This window comes from Drosophila takahashii, chromosome 3L, assembly GCF_030179915.1.
Source record: "Drosophila takahashii strain IR98-3 E-12201 chromosome 3L, DtakHiC1v2, whole genome shotgun sequence".
NCBI classification, from domain to species: domain Eukaryota; kingdom Metazoa; phylum Arthropoda; class Insecta; order Diptera; family Drosophilidae; genus Drosophila; species Drosophila takahashii.
In genome coordinates this window covers 12,751,335-12,766,466 of record NC_091680.1, presented here as the reverse complement: position 1 = coordinate 12,766,466, position 15,132 = coordinate 12,751,335, and the positions used below count along the sequence as shown (strand labels likewise).

The window sequence follows — 15,132 nt, the reverse complement described above, 5'->3', positions numbered from 1 at the left end:
TTCAACTAATAGACTTCAGTAAGCAGATTTTATATTTTAAAGTAGAAATTGTTTAAAGTCTTCTTTTAAAGACTATCAATTATTTTCCATCTGATAAAATAATTTCCATATTTTAACCATTAAGTAACTTCCACTGTGTGTAAACATAGATTTTCGAATTCCCGGCAAATCCGTAAGATGTTTGGCCTAATGTGTTGGATCTTTTCAAATAGACCTTGTTCAACTTCCATTTAAATAAAAAAAAGTGGCAAGATGATGTCAGATAGCCACTACATCTGTTTTTGTTTTCGGGCTTCCGCGAAATATTTAAACTGACCCATGGAAATGTCAAGCTTTGAAGCTTACCGCTGTGAGAAAACCCGCGTCCAGCGAGCATTTCTCACAGTGTACGCATGAACGGACATCTACAGGAAATAGGTGTAAGTTTTCCTCTTCTTGTTTTCGTTGTTTTCACTGTGTTTCTTTTTTTAACTTTTTGCCAACATTTCGTTATAATGCGTTTGTTTTGTCTGCCGGCCGGTCAGCGATTGAGGGAAGGGGGTGGCGGGGGGTGTTTAGGGGTGAAGGTTGAGGGGGCGGAGGGTGGAGGGCGGATAGGGGTCGGAAAGGGGGCGGGTCTGTTGCAATTGCAGTTGCAATTCATGCAAGAACGACAGCAACACGACCGAGAAGCAGAACGGACTCGAATGTGAATACGAAAATGGTAATGGAATCATATGTTATGGGGGGCGGGAAAGCAAAACAGGGGCGTGGCAACAGCCAAAGCACACAGAAAGAATTTGTACGATCATGTTGGACATGGCTGGATACTGATACACGTTCTGGTGAAGTTGAGTATGTATTTCATTGATTGGATTTAACATGAACACTTTTCTCAATTCTCAAAATAATAATAATCTTTTCTTCCAAAAACTGTGTTACTTTGAAACTAAAAGCTGTTTAAACTTAGATTTACTTTGGTTATTATTATTCAAAAGTTATGTTCAAGAAGGTGCATTTTAGAAGACTTTTAGGATTATTTAAAACCCATTCAACGAAAGTTTCGTTTAAAATATAGATTGTGGACCATTGAAAATGAGGGAAATAAGCTAAATGGAATATTCTTTTCAATCTCAAAAAAATCATACAAAATTGTTGCTGTGCAACAAGAGCAACACAAAAACACAACAGCAACAATCAGCGAACAAGCGGGCAAATAACAACTTGGGAAATTCTGTGAAAGCAACAATAGCCCCAAATGCCGAATGCATAAAAGTATAAACAATTGACAGATTCATAAATATGCAATTTACTTCACTTTTTATTTCGCTTGCTGCATTTCCTGTTTCGGTTCGGTTTGTGTTTCAGTTTCTGTTTCTGTGGCGATGTTGCTGTGTGTTTTGTGTTCTGTGTTTTGGTGGGCACTAAAATTACCCAACGGCAACCAAATGGCAACACATGCCCATAAATTAGCATTTAGAAAAAAAAGAGGAAAACCGAAATAAAAATGGAAACGACCGACCGACAGCAGCAGCAGCAACAACAAGGCAAAATGCAAAGAGAAATGTAATTCATGCCCAGCAACAACAGCAACCAGAGCAAGCAAATGGACCGAAAGGCAGAGGAACAATCAGGAAACTCGGTGCACAGTGGGTTAAAGTAATGCCCTCTAAAATCAAGGAATACCACATATTTTTATAGCATATAAAAGCACGAGAAAATTGAGTAAATTTCTGCATTTTATCTGTAATTTATTGTAAACAGAAGCTTTTAGGTAATTTATTTAAGGCATTTAAGTTTTTTTTAAAATTTTACTCACACATTTAAAAATGTATTAGCGAAGTGTAAATATTTGTGAATATTTATTTCTTAACATAATATTATTAATATTTTGATGGCTTAACATAAGTTTTAGTATTAGTAATACATATTTGTTCAATTAAAAAATGTCATAGGTCAAAATTTAAATTTAATATATTGTATTGAATTTTATTTGAATATTTTTATGGCTTAGCATAAGTACGGTGAATAATTTGTTGGCTTAACATAACTTTTATTATAAGTAATTAATTTTTGTTTAATTTAAAAATGTCATAAATCAAATTTCAAATTAAAATGTTTGATTACATTTTCTGTAAATACTTTCATGGCAAGACAATTTTTGGTATCGTATCAGTAATTTGTATTAAATAAATTTGATGAGAATATTTTTATGAGTTTACACAACTTTTTTGAAGGTCTTAATACCACCGTATGCTCCACTACTGGGCCGCACATCCACCGGCACACAGAGAGAAAAAGCTTATGTAGATTTAAGCTTAATTCGATTTGGTTTTGCTGCCTTTTTGTCTTCGCTTTGAAGTAAAAAACCAAAAATAAATTGGACTTATGCAGCAGCGGCAACAACAGCGGCAAGTTGGCCAATTTGCGGCAAGTTTACGTTGCCGGTGCGGCTCCGTTTCGGCCAGAGAGATAAGTCGGGTCAACAACAACAAGGGCCAAACTGCTGTGCGGTTTAACATGGCCAATTTGACTACGATTTCGGGTTTCGGTCGGTATTGGGATTGAGATTTTCGTGGGACGACGCAGGACGGGCGGATCCTGGTTCCTGGTCCGGATAATACTCGGGTATAATTTAGCTTACTAAATGGCCTTCTAAGTGCGATAAAAGGACTTTTTATTAAAATTTCAAATGGCTGTCCAGAAGGACCGAAATGGGAAAGGGGGCGACGGGGGCGAGGGCTTGCCAATTGACTTTTATTAAGAGCCTCATTCCATCCCGTTGCCATTGCCGGGCTATTTATTATGTCAAAGTTGGAAGCGGTTTTTAGTTTACAACGATTGCCTGTGTTTGCTGCCCGATTTGTGGCGATTCCTTGTGCCGACGTATTAGTTGGGATTAGGATGGTGTTCTACGGGCAGCCTTCAGGACAAAGGTGGAATACATTGGTCTGCTTTATGAGGGTGGTTTACAAAAGGGAAAATGACAGGGAATCAATACGGCTAGCTCCTTAAAGGTCCCACTGATTTACTGGCTTTATTTTGTGTCTGAAACTATAATCTTTATTTATATGTCTTAATATCTTTAGGGCTTTAAAGATATTTATAATACTAAGACTAAATCTTCTTAGCCAAAAACTTTTATTAAATTTTACTGATCTATTCAAAATATTATAAAATTTAATTTTAAATATAGGTTCTCCTATTTCGCTAGTAATATTTCGTTCATTCGTTTAATAGAGTAAAAAGCTTTGTCTTGATAAATCTTTCGAATCTTTTCTCGCTGTGCTGCCCTCGTCCAATTGGTATTCCATCAGGGCGTGCCATCATGCATTGTCATTACCCGACTCGCGGGGCCTTCACCTCGCCCGCGCCAAATCCCAGCGAAATAACCAAATTTAATAATAGCGTGAAAAAGCGTTCACCTCTTTCATATGCAATCAGAGTCGGGGAGACAGAGCGGGCAGACAAAAAACGGCGGAGCTGCAAAAAGTAAACTAAATTCTGAATAATGATGGCCACGCGGAACTGAACTGGAACTCGAACTCCAACTGGATCCCGAACCTAAAACCCAAACCCAAATCCAAACTCCGGTTCTCTACGCTTTCTGATTACGCCGCGTAATGGTGGGAGTGGGAATCCGAATGGAAATCGGAATGGAGATGGAAATGGGCTTGGAGGTGGGAAAGGAAGTGGGTGAAATTTCGCCAGCTGAATGCTGAATGCAAATCGTAATTTGTGGGCTTAACGTTTGATGGGTTTTTAATAAATGTGCAAAGGCAGATAACTGTTCCACTTGGAAGTCGAGAGATTTGTTGGCCTCTAGTTCAGCGATTGACTTATGACTGAGTGCAGATGATAATAATAATATTTAAAAATATATTAATACTTGCTAATTTAGATACAATTTATTTTTAACATTATTAAATCAAAATTAAATATATTCTGAGGGTGAGGAAATTAGATATTCATAATATTTGTTCGTAAAATCTCACAGAATTTAAATGAATCCTATTAACTGATTTAGTGAACTGAAAACATGAGAAATCGCAATGAATAAATATCAAGAGCCAATCATAATTCGCGGCTTGGCTTTTGATGGGACTTTAATAAATTCGTCTCACTGGGAAATTACCGAAATTTGTCAGCTAATCCGATGTGGGATTGACTTCTGACTGGACCCGCACCCGAGACTCCTTGACTCCCTGAATCCTTCGCCAACGGAAGCTGGCTAATAAGGAGATTCCCTGGCCCTCGGATTGTCTGTGTATGAATCATGCGCAGCTTTGACATTTATGGCCTCAATTTATTTGATAAATTTCACACGCACGTTATCAATTGGCTCGACAGTGGCTCCCCTCGGTGCTGGCAATAAATTTTGACGGATTAGTTCGCTTATGAGTGGCCTCGCCGAAAGGACTCAAAGGACTCGCTATCCAAACAGACGAGTGGGCGAAACTATTCGGAATGGGATAAACTGCAATAATGGCCATTATTATTTATTTTTATTTTCCTCCCCGCTGCGTTTGTGTGTGTGAGTCTGTGTGTGGCGTATCAATTTTCATAAAATATCGATGCCCGGTTATTGATAACCGTAGCCAAAGTCATATTATTTCCCGGTGCCCGTTTCGCTGCGGACCGGATCCGGCGTGAAAAACCCTCGGATTGATAAATTTTCACATTTCGAGCCTGCTCAAGCTGTGCATTTGTCAATTTCGGCGAAAAGGCGGTTTCTGATGCCCCAGATTTCGATACCGGGTGAAGTCATCTATGCGATGATTCCGGTGCAAATGAGATAGCCATAAAGATTACAAAACGGGGGTGGCAGAAATAAAGAATTTGAAGAAATTCGATGTGTTGTGTCAAGGAAAGGGAAAATAAATTGCCAATGATAAGTTCTTAATATTTTTATATCTCAGCGGTAACAAATTAGGGGATATATTTATGGAGAAAAATATTATTGATGCATTTATAATAATTTATAAAACTTACGTTTCGAAACTAACAATATTTAAACCGAAATAAAAAATTCAAAAACTCTTAGTACCTACTCGTTGGGTTAAAAAGAATAAGTATTAAAGAGTATTAAAGAGTGGTATAGATTTAATACTAAATAATATATCCTACAAATATTACATTTACCGAAATTAATTAATTTTAATACTTCCGAAAGTATTAATTTATAACTCATCTTATTAAGATATTTTTGAATCTAAATAGCATATATTCAGTTCAGTTTGGTTTTCGGTTTAGATAGCCTAATCAATACTACTTAAGAACCGAAGCATAAACATTTATTTATCCACATTGTTGAACCCGTTAATGAACATTTTGCAGTTGACCACAAGCTGTCTTTAACCAAATCACGATAATTGCTCCAATCGAGACAATTTGCCGAAGCCAATTGATTAATTAATAAGGTGCTCGAGCTTATTTGCAGCCCCGAATAGAACGGGGAACGTTTTTGGGTGTGCCAGCAGCACCGGCTCTCCAGATTTCTGGCTACCAACATAATTTAAAGCTAATTAATTTTCCTGGCGCAGCTCATTCGAAATACATCAATCAAACCGAAGTCGGGGCTAATTGCATTTACCTGATGACGGTTTTCATTTTGGCACCGCCCCTTCTTCGGGTTTCCGTCAATTGGTGACAAATTATTCACGCTGTCATGTGGAACACTTTTCGGGTGTGTGTGCTTTGCATTGGTTTTTGAATTTGGCTTTTGGATCGACTGAGTTGGGGTTTTGGGGTAGTTTGTTTCCCTCAAAATAAATAAATGGAGGTGAAAGAAAACGCTGATTAGGTATTATAATTAGTGGTTTGTTGGTTTTAATATTTCCCGTTTATTTGAATGGGTTCAATTACCGAAAACAATCAAGAAATTAAAATTTTTGTTTTCGTTCATGTTTCGGAGGTATTTTAGCATTTGATGAGTTTGGGGGCATTGGTGTTTACTGAAGCTAATTAACACATTCAAAATATAACGTACCTATGATTAGTTATGAATGGCCAATTTAAATTTTTGTGAATATATATCATACACATTTAATATTAATGTTACCCTCCATTTTCTTGGTATTATTAGATGGTAGATAATTTCTATGCAGCTCAAAAAAAAGTTGTTTACACCTAATGCAAACCATACAAACTATCCAATTATTAATTTCAATGTGTTGTGCCCTCTGGTGACCCACAAAGAAGACACAGCGTAAAAGTAAAACCCCAGAGCCATCAAGATGGGCTGAAGATAGGGTCTGTGGACGTGTTCGTCAGGCCCCTCGATATGAGAATTATGGAGACACGTTGCTATCGCCAAAATCAAATGCCTAATCCTCGAAATTAATTACCTTCGCTGCACCTTTGCCATACGCCCCTCACACATTTCATTCAGACCGTTCCTATGAAATTAAGCGAAAAGAAAAGAGAATTCCGTGTAGCTGAAGGCGATCCTAGAGCCCAGATACGAGTAGCTCTCCAGACACTAGACTTATGCCGGTGCACGTTCCACGGCGAGAGCATCAAGATACTGTTGGGAAAAAGTGGGGGCAGAGGCCACTTGACGCTTCATTCGTGTACACACTGTACTTGCACTGAAAGAAGGATTTAAAGTTTAGTTTTTTGTATAATTTCTTAATATTTAAAGTGATATACCTTCATAATATATTAATTATAATTAGAAAATGGTCTTGCTGCGAACTAGAAACTAATTTTCTTATCATTGGAGATGCTCTCGCTTTTGGAAAAATATTGAGGTTGATTTAAACTGAATAAAATTAACAAATTATTTGTAAAATAAATTATTAAATTTTGTAGTACCCTAAAATAAAATTTTTAGTTTTATAAATATGTTCTCAAAGGTTAGGCTCAAAAGAATCTTCAATTGCTTAGACATATAATGTAAGAGACATGTTTATTTTTCAGTGGGTCTCTGTCACTGCGGCTTGGGTTATAGATGACCCAGCCATCGTCAACTTCATCGCCATGTAAATTTTTGAAATATAATTGGCCCAATATTTTAGCCTGTCTGTTCGTAATGCCCGGTCCCAGACACGTACTACGAGTGTGGCTGTGGTTCGAGGCCCCTGGGCCTCTAGCAGTCGCACTCAGTCGGTTACTTGGCCCCAAACTCCACTCGTACTGGCACTCAGGCTGCAGGCCATGATTTTTATCAGTTTACCTTAGTTTGTGTTTGGCTAACGCACCCAATTTTCCACGAAATATGGGTGTAGCCCGTTGCCAGTTGCCTAATGTGGAAACCTCCTTCCATCCTCTCGCTTCAGCCCAACCCAACAAACCCAACAAGCCGACCAAACTAGCAAACAGCAAACAGAAAACGACACAATCCGTGCATTAGCCAAACTCAAACTCAACTCCATGCCATTTGTTTGCTGAACTTTTGATATTTTCCAACCAACTCCGAGAGTTGTCAGTTGGGATCCGCGAACCTTGGCATTTGTCTGGTCGATGGTCGATATATATCTGAAACTGAATCTATGGGGCAGGTGCTGAATGAGATCGCGGCCTGGGAATATTAAATCTAGCACTTTAGCTGGTGCATCAACACGAGTTCTGAATGTACAGTACCCGAAAGGTAGCGATCAGAAAGATATCAAGGCGCTAAAAATTATTTTGATTGGTCTAATTCTTGGTTATGTAAAGTCATCTGTGCTTTCTATCAAGATTTTACTGATAATTAGATATTGGCGTAATAAATGGATAGCACAGAATGCTCCTAACAACAAAATCAATAAATGGCTTCTATATTTAGTAACGAAACAAAGCTCACAATCAAGATTATGAGGTCATTATTTAGGTTAGTAAAGCTAGAAAAACATAAGAAACCTTTAAGTTTTTTAAATATAACATTTAATTCCTTTGTTTTCAATTCTAAAATTATATTTTGGTTCGTTTTTGTATAAATTAGCACGTTCTATGTAAGTCTGTAAACCAGTAAACGAGTTTCATAATTAAAAGTTTAAAAATAATTTGCTAATTTTTCTATTTTTGTTTATGTGTTATGTGTTAAAAAATGTATACCACTAGAAAAATCTAGATTGGATTTGGATTTTTTTAAACCCAAGATCTGGTTATTCATTTTCTTAGAAAAGTACAACGAAAACAGCTTTGCGTTATAATTCAGAAAACTGCAACAGTTAAAAGCTAAAAAAACAGAGGCAGACACGAAGGTACAACTACAAAAATATATTTTTTCCTTTTAACTGTTGTCTTTTGTGGCGATGTCCAAGTCGTCACGGATTTCCAAGTTGCCTCCTGTTGGCTCCTCGTCCGTATCCTCCATTTCCGGTAGTGAATCGGGACAAAGTTTGGCGGACATGTTGCACGTGACCCAGGTGCAAACTTCTGAGGCGGACGAACCCCAGTTCTTTTTCCACAAAGATCCACTTACGAAATCATATTCAGATCTGCAGAAGAAGGTAAATGAACCCGATTTGGACGAGGAAGTGCCAGATAGTCCACCCTATGTGGCAATGGTCAGCAATTTGCCAATGGAGTGCACCGAGCGGGAGTTGAACAAGGTATTTACCAACTTTGCGGTCCGTTCCCTAACTATTCCAAAAAAGGGAAAGCGACCCAAGGGATTTGCCTACGTGGAGATGGATTCCCGTGAGGATCTGATAGGGCTGCTTAAGCTCGAAAAGCCCAAGTGCCGTGGTCGCTGCTTGATGATAAAAGTAAATCAAGATCCGCAGACCCCAATAAAGGGGGGTGGCGATGCCCATTTTACTCCAGTATCCAGCAGCGAATTCGATGTGAACTCCGCTCACTATTCAGCAAGTGTCAGTGACCTCAGTGCCATTGATTCGCCCTCCAGTGAAGGTGAATCTCCCCCCTGGGCGCCCAGTGAATCGTCCTTTTTCGGCAGGGACACTCCCATCACCCGGAAACCGAGTAGTGCTGAGGAACTGGAACGCCGTATGGAGCTGCGTCTTCAGAAACTAGCCGAATTCGAGAATGCTGAATCGGAGAGGGCCCAGAACGGAAACCAGGATGATCAGGACTCAGTCAGCATGTCCTGGAGTGAAGTCCTCAGCGAGACCAGAAAGAGTGAGGGAATTTAGTTGTTGCTTTCTAAGACTTCCTTTATTTGTTTGAGATTATATAGCAAGTGAAAATGAGCAGGATTGTTGATAGGCTGATCCTAACTTTCAGAATAAATTTGATTCAAACCCTCCTGCTTAATTATGAGTTAGAATATTTTTGTAGAAGCCATGCCACTCGAGAAAATAATCGTAAATATTTATAAATTATTAACAATAGATTTTCGATTTATTTTCCATTATAAACCTGCATTGATGAATTATGGCCCCAAAATGAGATAATTAACAAAAATCAAATGCTGTTAATGACCAGCAAGTGTTCCATTCCCCCTTGGCAACAGCTGCAGGTTTCCAAAGCCACAGCCAAAACCAAAACCAAAAGCCTAAAGCCAAAAAAACCGAAATTAAAAGAAAACAATTTATCAACAATATTGACTAAAAGCTGTCAACTGAATTAATTTAAACTGATTTATTAATGTGGCGACAGTTGGGCGATCGAGCCGAGCCGCTGACGTCCAAAAGCCGATGGTGACTCCGATTTTGACCCTCTGCCACCCAAAAGCCGTCCTCTTTTGGCCGGCAAAACAAAGAGCCAAAAACAATCCGGTAAGCATACGCTAATTGACCAACTAATTAGCGCATTTAATGGCTGCGATTTATTTGTACGCGGGGTGTGTGCTGCAGAAACACGGTCACCGAAACAAGAAAGACAGACTTGCTAATGAAATTAACGTAGCGTGGTTAATAGTTTTGCCAAATTTGGAAAATTATTTTCATCAAATCGGTCGGTTTCCAGTTCTGCGCTCGGCGTCATCTTCTCATGCATTATCTTTATTTCTTTATTATATTTATTTCTCTGTTAATTCCCCCGTTCTGCACTTAATGAGTAGGCCCTCGGGAGCACGATTTTTGCCAGCGGAAAATTACTCATAGACCCCCAGACACTGTGGCGATGACTAAAGCGGCTCCATAAAAAACCCACATTGATTCACTCCGGATGGAAAATTCGGAGCTGCGGAATAGATAGGGCATTTGGGTTACTAATTAATATGGGAAAACTTTTTCATTAGCCAAGATATGGTTCATTTTTAGACCACGACTTTGGTTGTAATTAAAACGGATTATTGGGGCTTATGGTTATGGTTATTTTGGGGCTTATCTATTAAACACTTTGTGTAAACTAAACCTAAATTATAAATGTTTTTATATTTGATAATGTAAGGTAGGTATGAACCCGAGGTACTAAAGTGACACTATAGAAAGTATCGTAAACCATAGTAAACCGTAGTAAACCATGGTAAAACATAGTAAAACATAGAAAACCATAGCAAAACATCGTAAGCCGTAGTAAACTTTAACTCGCTATAATTGGTAAGCGCGAGCAAATCTAGAGAAACGCAAATGGATATTAGCTAATTATACTAATTGTATCATTTAATGTTAGGATCGCTATACAAATTCCAAATATTGATAGGGAAAATTCAATAACTTTACTTGGTCAGTTTCTTTTTAAATTTCGAGTGCCATAACTTATTTTATATTTAACTACGGTATTGTAAATTTATATAATTCCCAATCTGGCACTTTTGTTGCTGCATTTTATTGACTAATTGCTTGAGGCCGCTTCAATTAGACTGGCTGTTCTTCTAACATTTCGGCCGGTTGCACATAAAATGCCTGTCGACGGGTTTCTTCCTTCTCCACATCTATCCTTTACTCTCGCCCTTTTCTCCTTTCGACCTCTGTCTCTTCTCATTAACTCAACGGTGCGGACAGCCCTTTCGAAATTGGTCAGAGTCGTGGCCAGAACCGCATTGCCACTGTTAGCTTCATCTGTGCACGGAAAAAAATATCGCCAAATAAGAAAAGGCTGATATTATTCCTTAAGTATAGAGGGATACAAAATATCAAAGCAAAAATACAATAAATTTTTTTTTTCTGAGCCTGCAACTATCAAATATTTCTTCAATAATATTTTGAGAATCCGTTAAAATTACACTCATAGAAATTTTCCGGTAAAATCGCCCTAAAAACAAGGAAAATCGCCCTAAAACGGGGGTCAATGGCGACTAGGCAACAAAATTAGGGCAAATTGCCCTAAAAATACGGGTGAATTTGTCACACATTTAGGGCGATTTTTCGTAGATCTAGGGCGATTTTTCTATTTTCAAAGCTAATTGCCCTAAAAATAGGAAATGAGACCCTTAAACTAAAGGCAGTTTCCTTTAAATCCAGGGCGCTTTTTCTGGACTTATAGGCGAATTGCCCTGGAAATCGGAAAAAATACCTTTAAACTAAAGGCAGATTTTCATAAATCTAGGGTGTTTTTCTGGATTTTAGGGCAAAGTGCCCTAGAAATATGAAAAAATATCCTGAAACTAAAGGCAGATTTTCATAAATTTAGGGCGTTTTTCTGGATTTATAGGCGTATCGCCCTAAAAAAAGCAAAGTGCTCCCCAAAATTTCCCGGTTTTTTTTTATAAATAAAAATACGATTTCATTATATTTTTTTTGTTTTTTTTTTATATTTTTGTTTGTTGTTATTTACACAATTTCTAATTATATACATTTACATACTTTTCTACTTATTCTTATTGCTAAAAGAATTACATCGATCTTAAAAATAATGTTTTGGCTTAATGTATTTTTTGGTCTTTAGGTTGTGTGCTTCCGCCGGAGGGAATTTTAGGTCTTTTAAGGTTTATTACAATAAGTACTGATTATCAAATTTTACTTCTAATTGAATGCATAGAAATAATATTTTTTTTTGGAATGAACAGATTGTTTCTTTAAAATAGTTACAGTTTTAAGGTTTTATAATCCTCCAAGAGTTCGGATAAAGCTCTACCTTTCTTATCAGACTCTAAATGAATTTCATAAAACATTTTTTGGATAAATGGTGGTTTAAAACAAAAAAATATTTTGAAGCACACATCAATACTTTTCAATAAGGTTCGCATTCTATAAAAAAACCTCTGATAGGTAAACTGGAAATTCACCAAGGTCAAAAAGGGCTTGTTCCCACGTTGCAGCTGAATGGTTGCAGTTTCGGCTTTCCGGATTTGCAATTTTCCGTCAATGCCTTTAGATGTGTTTGCAGTTCCCCAACAGTAGCCTTCCAAACCAAGAAACGGCTTCGCGGGTCCGCAATGGTGTGCTTCGCGTTCTTGCTCCCGCCGTCCTTCTTTGTCATTGCTGTCGCACCAACACTGAATGGATCGCAAGCCAAATTAAAGTTGATTGTATCTCTATTAAATAAAAACAGTCTGTTTATTGAATGAGAAAAGAAAAAGAGAAAAAGCACATACCTTCAGCGTGGCTTTCCAAAGATTTGAGCAGTTTTATTCCCTTACTTTCGCTTTTAAAAAGTGCGAAAAGTGGTTTGCGTTCTCAATCTAAAACAAGAAAAAAAATTGTTAGAAATTAATATAAAAATGCACTACTAACAGTCAAAATTTTCATTTAGCCTGCGATTGCGTTTTCTGCTACTTCTGGAAAAAAAGAAGCAACAAAAGCAAATTTCGGTTACTGACGAAATGACGCAATAGAAATTTGGGGGTTATTTTGGCATATGCACTTGTGAATGCGGTTTGTCCGGTGCATAAATACAGATTTCTGGCAAATATATACATCTGTAAAAAATGTGTGTATTCTGTTGCATCATCTTTTTACCTTAAGCATTATTTACATATACACATACATATATGTATACTCTTGTTAATGTTCTTACTTTGTTCTGCCACACTTCCAAACCTCTACATCTGGACCGCTGCTTCCAGTCAAATCTTTTTAAGTTTCAGCTGCATTTTCCTCTGTTACAGATATGTAAATTCAATTAGTTATTAATATCCAAATTGCACAATTATATATGTATGTACTCACCAGAAAACTGAGAAAGAATCGCCTCCCAAGTCCTTTAATAGCGTTTACATTTTTCACTTTTTCACAAACAAAAGGTTTCATACAAACACGTCTTTCACTGCCAAGCGCCCGAAAAATTATGACAAAGTCTAGACAATCCAACTCTTTCTACCCCCACCCTTGGCACTGCAACGGACGAAAAGTAGCGAAGAAGAAGAAAAAGGGTGGACTTCTCTAAAGTCAAATGCGCTCAGCATAAAAATTCATAGAAAAAGGTCCGCCCTAATATACACACACATTCACTTGTTTTGACCTGCCAACACACATACACACATATTACATATGTATCCATTAATTGCGTCTTAGAATTTCGTTTGACTCTTCCTTGTTTTTAGGGCAATTTCAGAACATATTTTTGGCTATTTTGTTCTGCGTTTTAGGGCGATTTCGCCCTAAAAAGAAGGAATTACTTTTGGAGTCGACTCATAAAAATTCGCCCTAAAAAACAGGACAAATTTGCCTTTTTGAAAAAACCAACCCTAAAAAATATTTTTCATGGCGATTTTTCGTATATTTAGGGCTAGCCACCCGTATAATAAGAAAATTTTCCGTAGTTTTAGGGCGACCTCGGTTTTAGGGCGACTTTTCTAGTATTTAGGTAAAAATTTCTATGAGTGTATTTTTATATATTTCTTAAAGTTTTGTCAGAGTTTTTTTTTTGTTTATCAAGAATGCTTTGCGTAAGAAACCTTTTATTATTCCGCGTGTATATCCAAGTATCAGGCCAGAAGCCAGGAGCCACGTCCGGAATGCGGAATGTTCTGGCCATTGCCGTTGCCAATTTCCGGAAAATGGCAATGGGCATCACGAGCAGCAGCAGAAGCGCCGGCCGTTGGGCGTAAATTAAAATTAAATTCAAATGGAAAAGTGTCGTCGCGGCGACCTGAACTCTGGGCCGGAGTTGAAGGAAGAGGGAGTCGCAGTCCTGGGCATTGGCCATTGGCACGTCTGTCGGTTTATGCAACATTTTAGCAATTATATTCGCGTCGGGCGACATTACAACGGCAATTACACGCAGGAGCCGCAGGACATGACGGTGGGCGGAAGGCCATGGAGCTGGCAAGAAGGGAAGTTGGCAAATAGGGGGTGTGGCCCTTCGTCCGGCCTTCTGGCATTCCGGCAGTCTGACATTCCGGCGTCCCTGTCATCGTCACGTGGAGCGGCAACGTGATCAACTGACGCACGGCTCTGATGGACGACAGTTGCCGCCGCAGAGGGTCCTGTCATTGGCAGACTGAATGAATGTCTGAATGTCTGGCTGAATGGGCCACCGGCTGGTTGACTGACTCCGATGACTGGACATGAAGTGCAGGACAAAAAATGTTCAACTTAATAACTGAACGACGACACTGGGATGTTCTTTTCCTATGGGGAAAAATAAACTTTTTTTAAATGGCTTAAAGTAAAAAAATAAAAATAATTAAGGAAGAGTATTTTTACGTGTTTGTGGGATACTAGTATTTTTATTCACTTAACAAATAACTTCAATAAATTTAAACTTATTGCACGAAAATAAATTATTTATTTTTCAGCATATATTTTTACTAAAATTAAGCACCTAAATAGTAGATACCTTTGTAATGATTTTAACAAATTAAACACATTCAAAAAGTCATTTGTGATATTATAATTATAATGAAAAGATTTATAATATTCAAAGCTAAATATTTTGATTGTGGTTCATGTTGTGCAACTTAATTTAAAAACAAAGATCACAGAGTGTACCAAACAAGGAGTTTCAAATATATTAAATCCGCTTGGCTGTGTGGGAGTTTTTTGTAGTGGGGTTTGGGTAAATAAAATAAATGTATGAAAGCAATAACCGACCGACATTACATAAAAATCTACTTGGCCAGGACACATAATTTGTGTGTGTGCGACGTGGGCCTATTTAGGTGGTTGTGCGTGTGTGCTTGTGTGTGGAATATGGCCGACACTTCCGTTCGACATGTTGCACATGTTGCTCCCGTTTCCGCTCCGCCCAACTCAACACAATTCGGCACAACTCACCTCATCTAACCCACCATCGACGCCCACTCTACACTGAAAATAATTAAATTATTATAGTTGTTAGATAAAATAATAAAATATGTTTAAATTTGAAAAAAAAGTAAATCCACAATATTTATATTAAAAATAATATGTACATATGCATATTTAATAATTTAAATTA

The 15,132-nt window shown here is 37.8% G+C and overlaps 2 protein-coding genes and 1 long non-coding RNA gene across 3 annotated transcripts; 2 read left to right on the top strand and 1 right to left on the bottom strand.

The window, feature by feature from the left end:
* The first annotated feature begins 8,117 nt into the window (after positions 1–8,117).
* LOC108059062 (uncharacterized) lies at positions 8,118–9,190 on the top strand. Its single transcript, XM_017144100.3, has one exon. It carries the CDS (start codon positions 8,217–8,219, stop codon positions 9,057–9,059), a length of 843 nt encoding a protein of 280 aa, XP_016999589.2. The 5' UTR covers positions 8,118–8,216; the 3' UTR covers positions 9,060–9,190.
* A 2,351-nt stretch (positions 9,191–11,541) lies between these two features.
* LOC138913008 (uncharacterized) lies at positions 11,542–13,078 on the bottom strand. Its single transcript, XR_011418572.1, has 4 exons — positions 12,921–13,078; positions 12,769–12,850; positions 12,347–12,433; positions 11,542–12,286 (listed from the first exon to the last, which is right to left on the bottom strand). It is a non-coding gene; the product is annotated as an uncharacterized lncRNA (long non-coding RNA).
* A 576-nt stretch (positions 13,079–13,654) lies between these two features.
* On the top strand, positions 13,655–14,352 carry LOC108059050 (uncharacterized). The gene has a single exon (XM_017144088.3). The coding sequence runs from the start codon at positions 13,819–13,821 to the stop codon at positions 14,128–14,130; it is 312 nt and encodes a 103-aa protein (XP_016999577.2). The 5' UTR covers positions 13,655–13,818; the 3' UTR covers positions 14,131–14,352.
* The last annotated feature ends 780 nt before the right edge of the window (positions 14,353–15,132 follow it).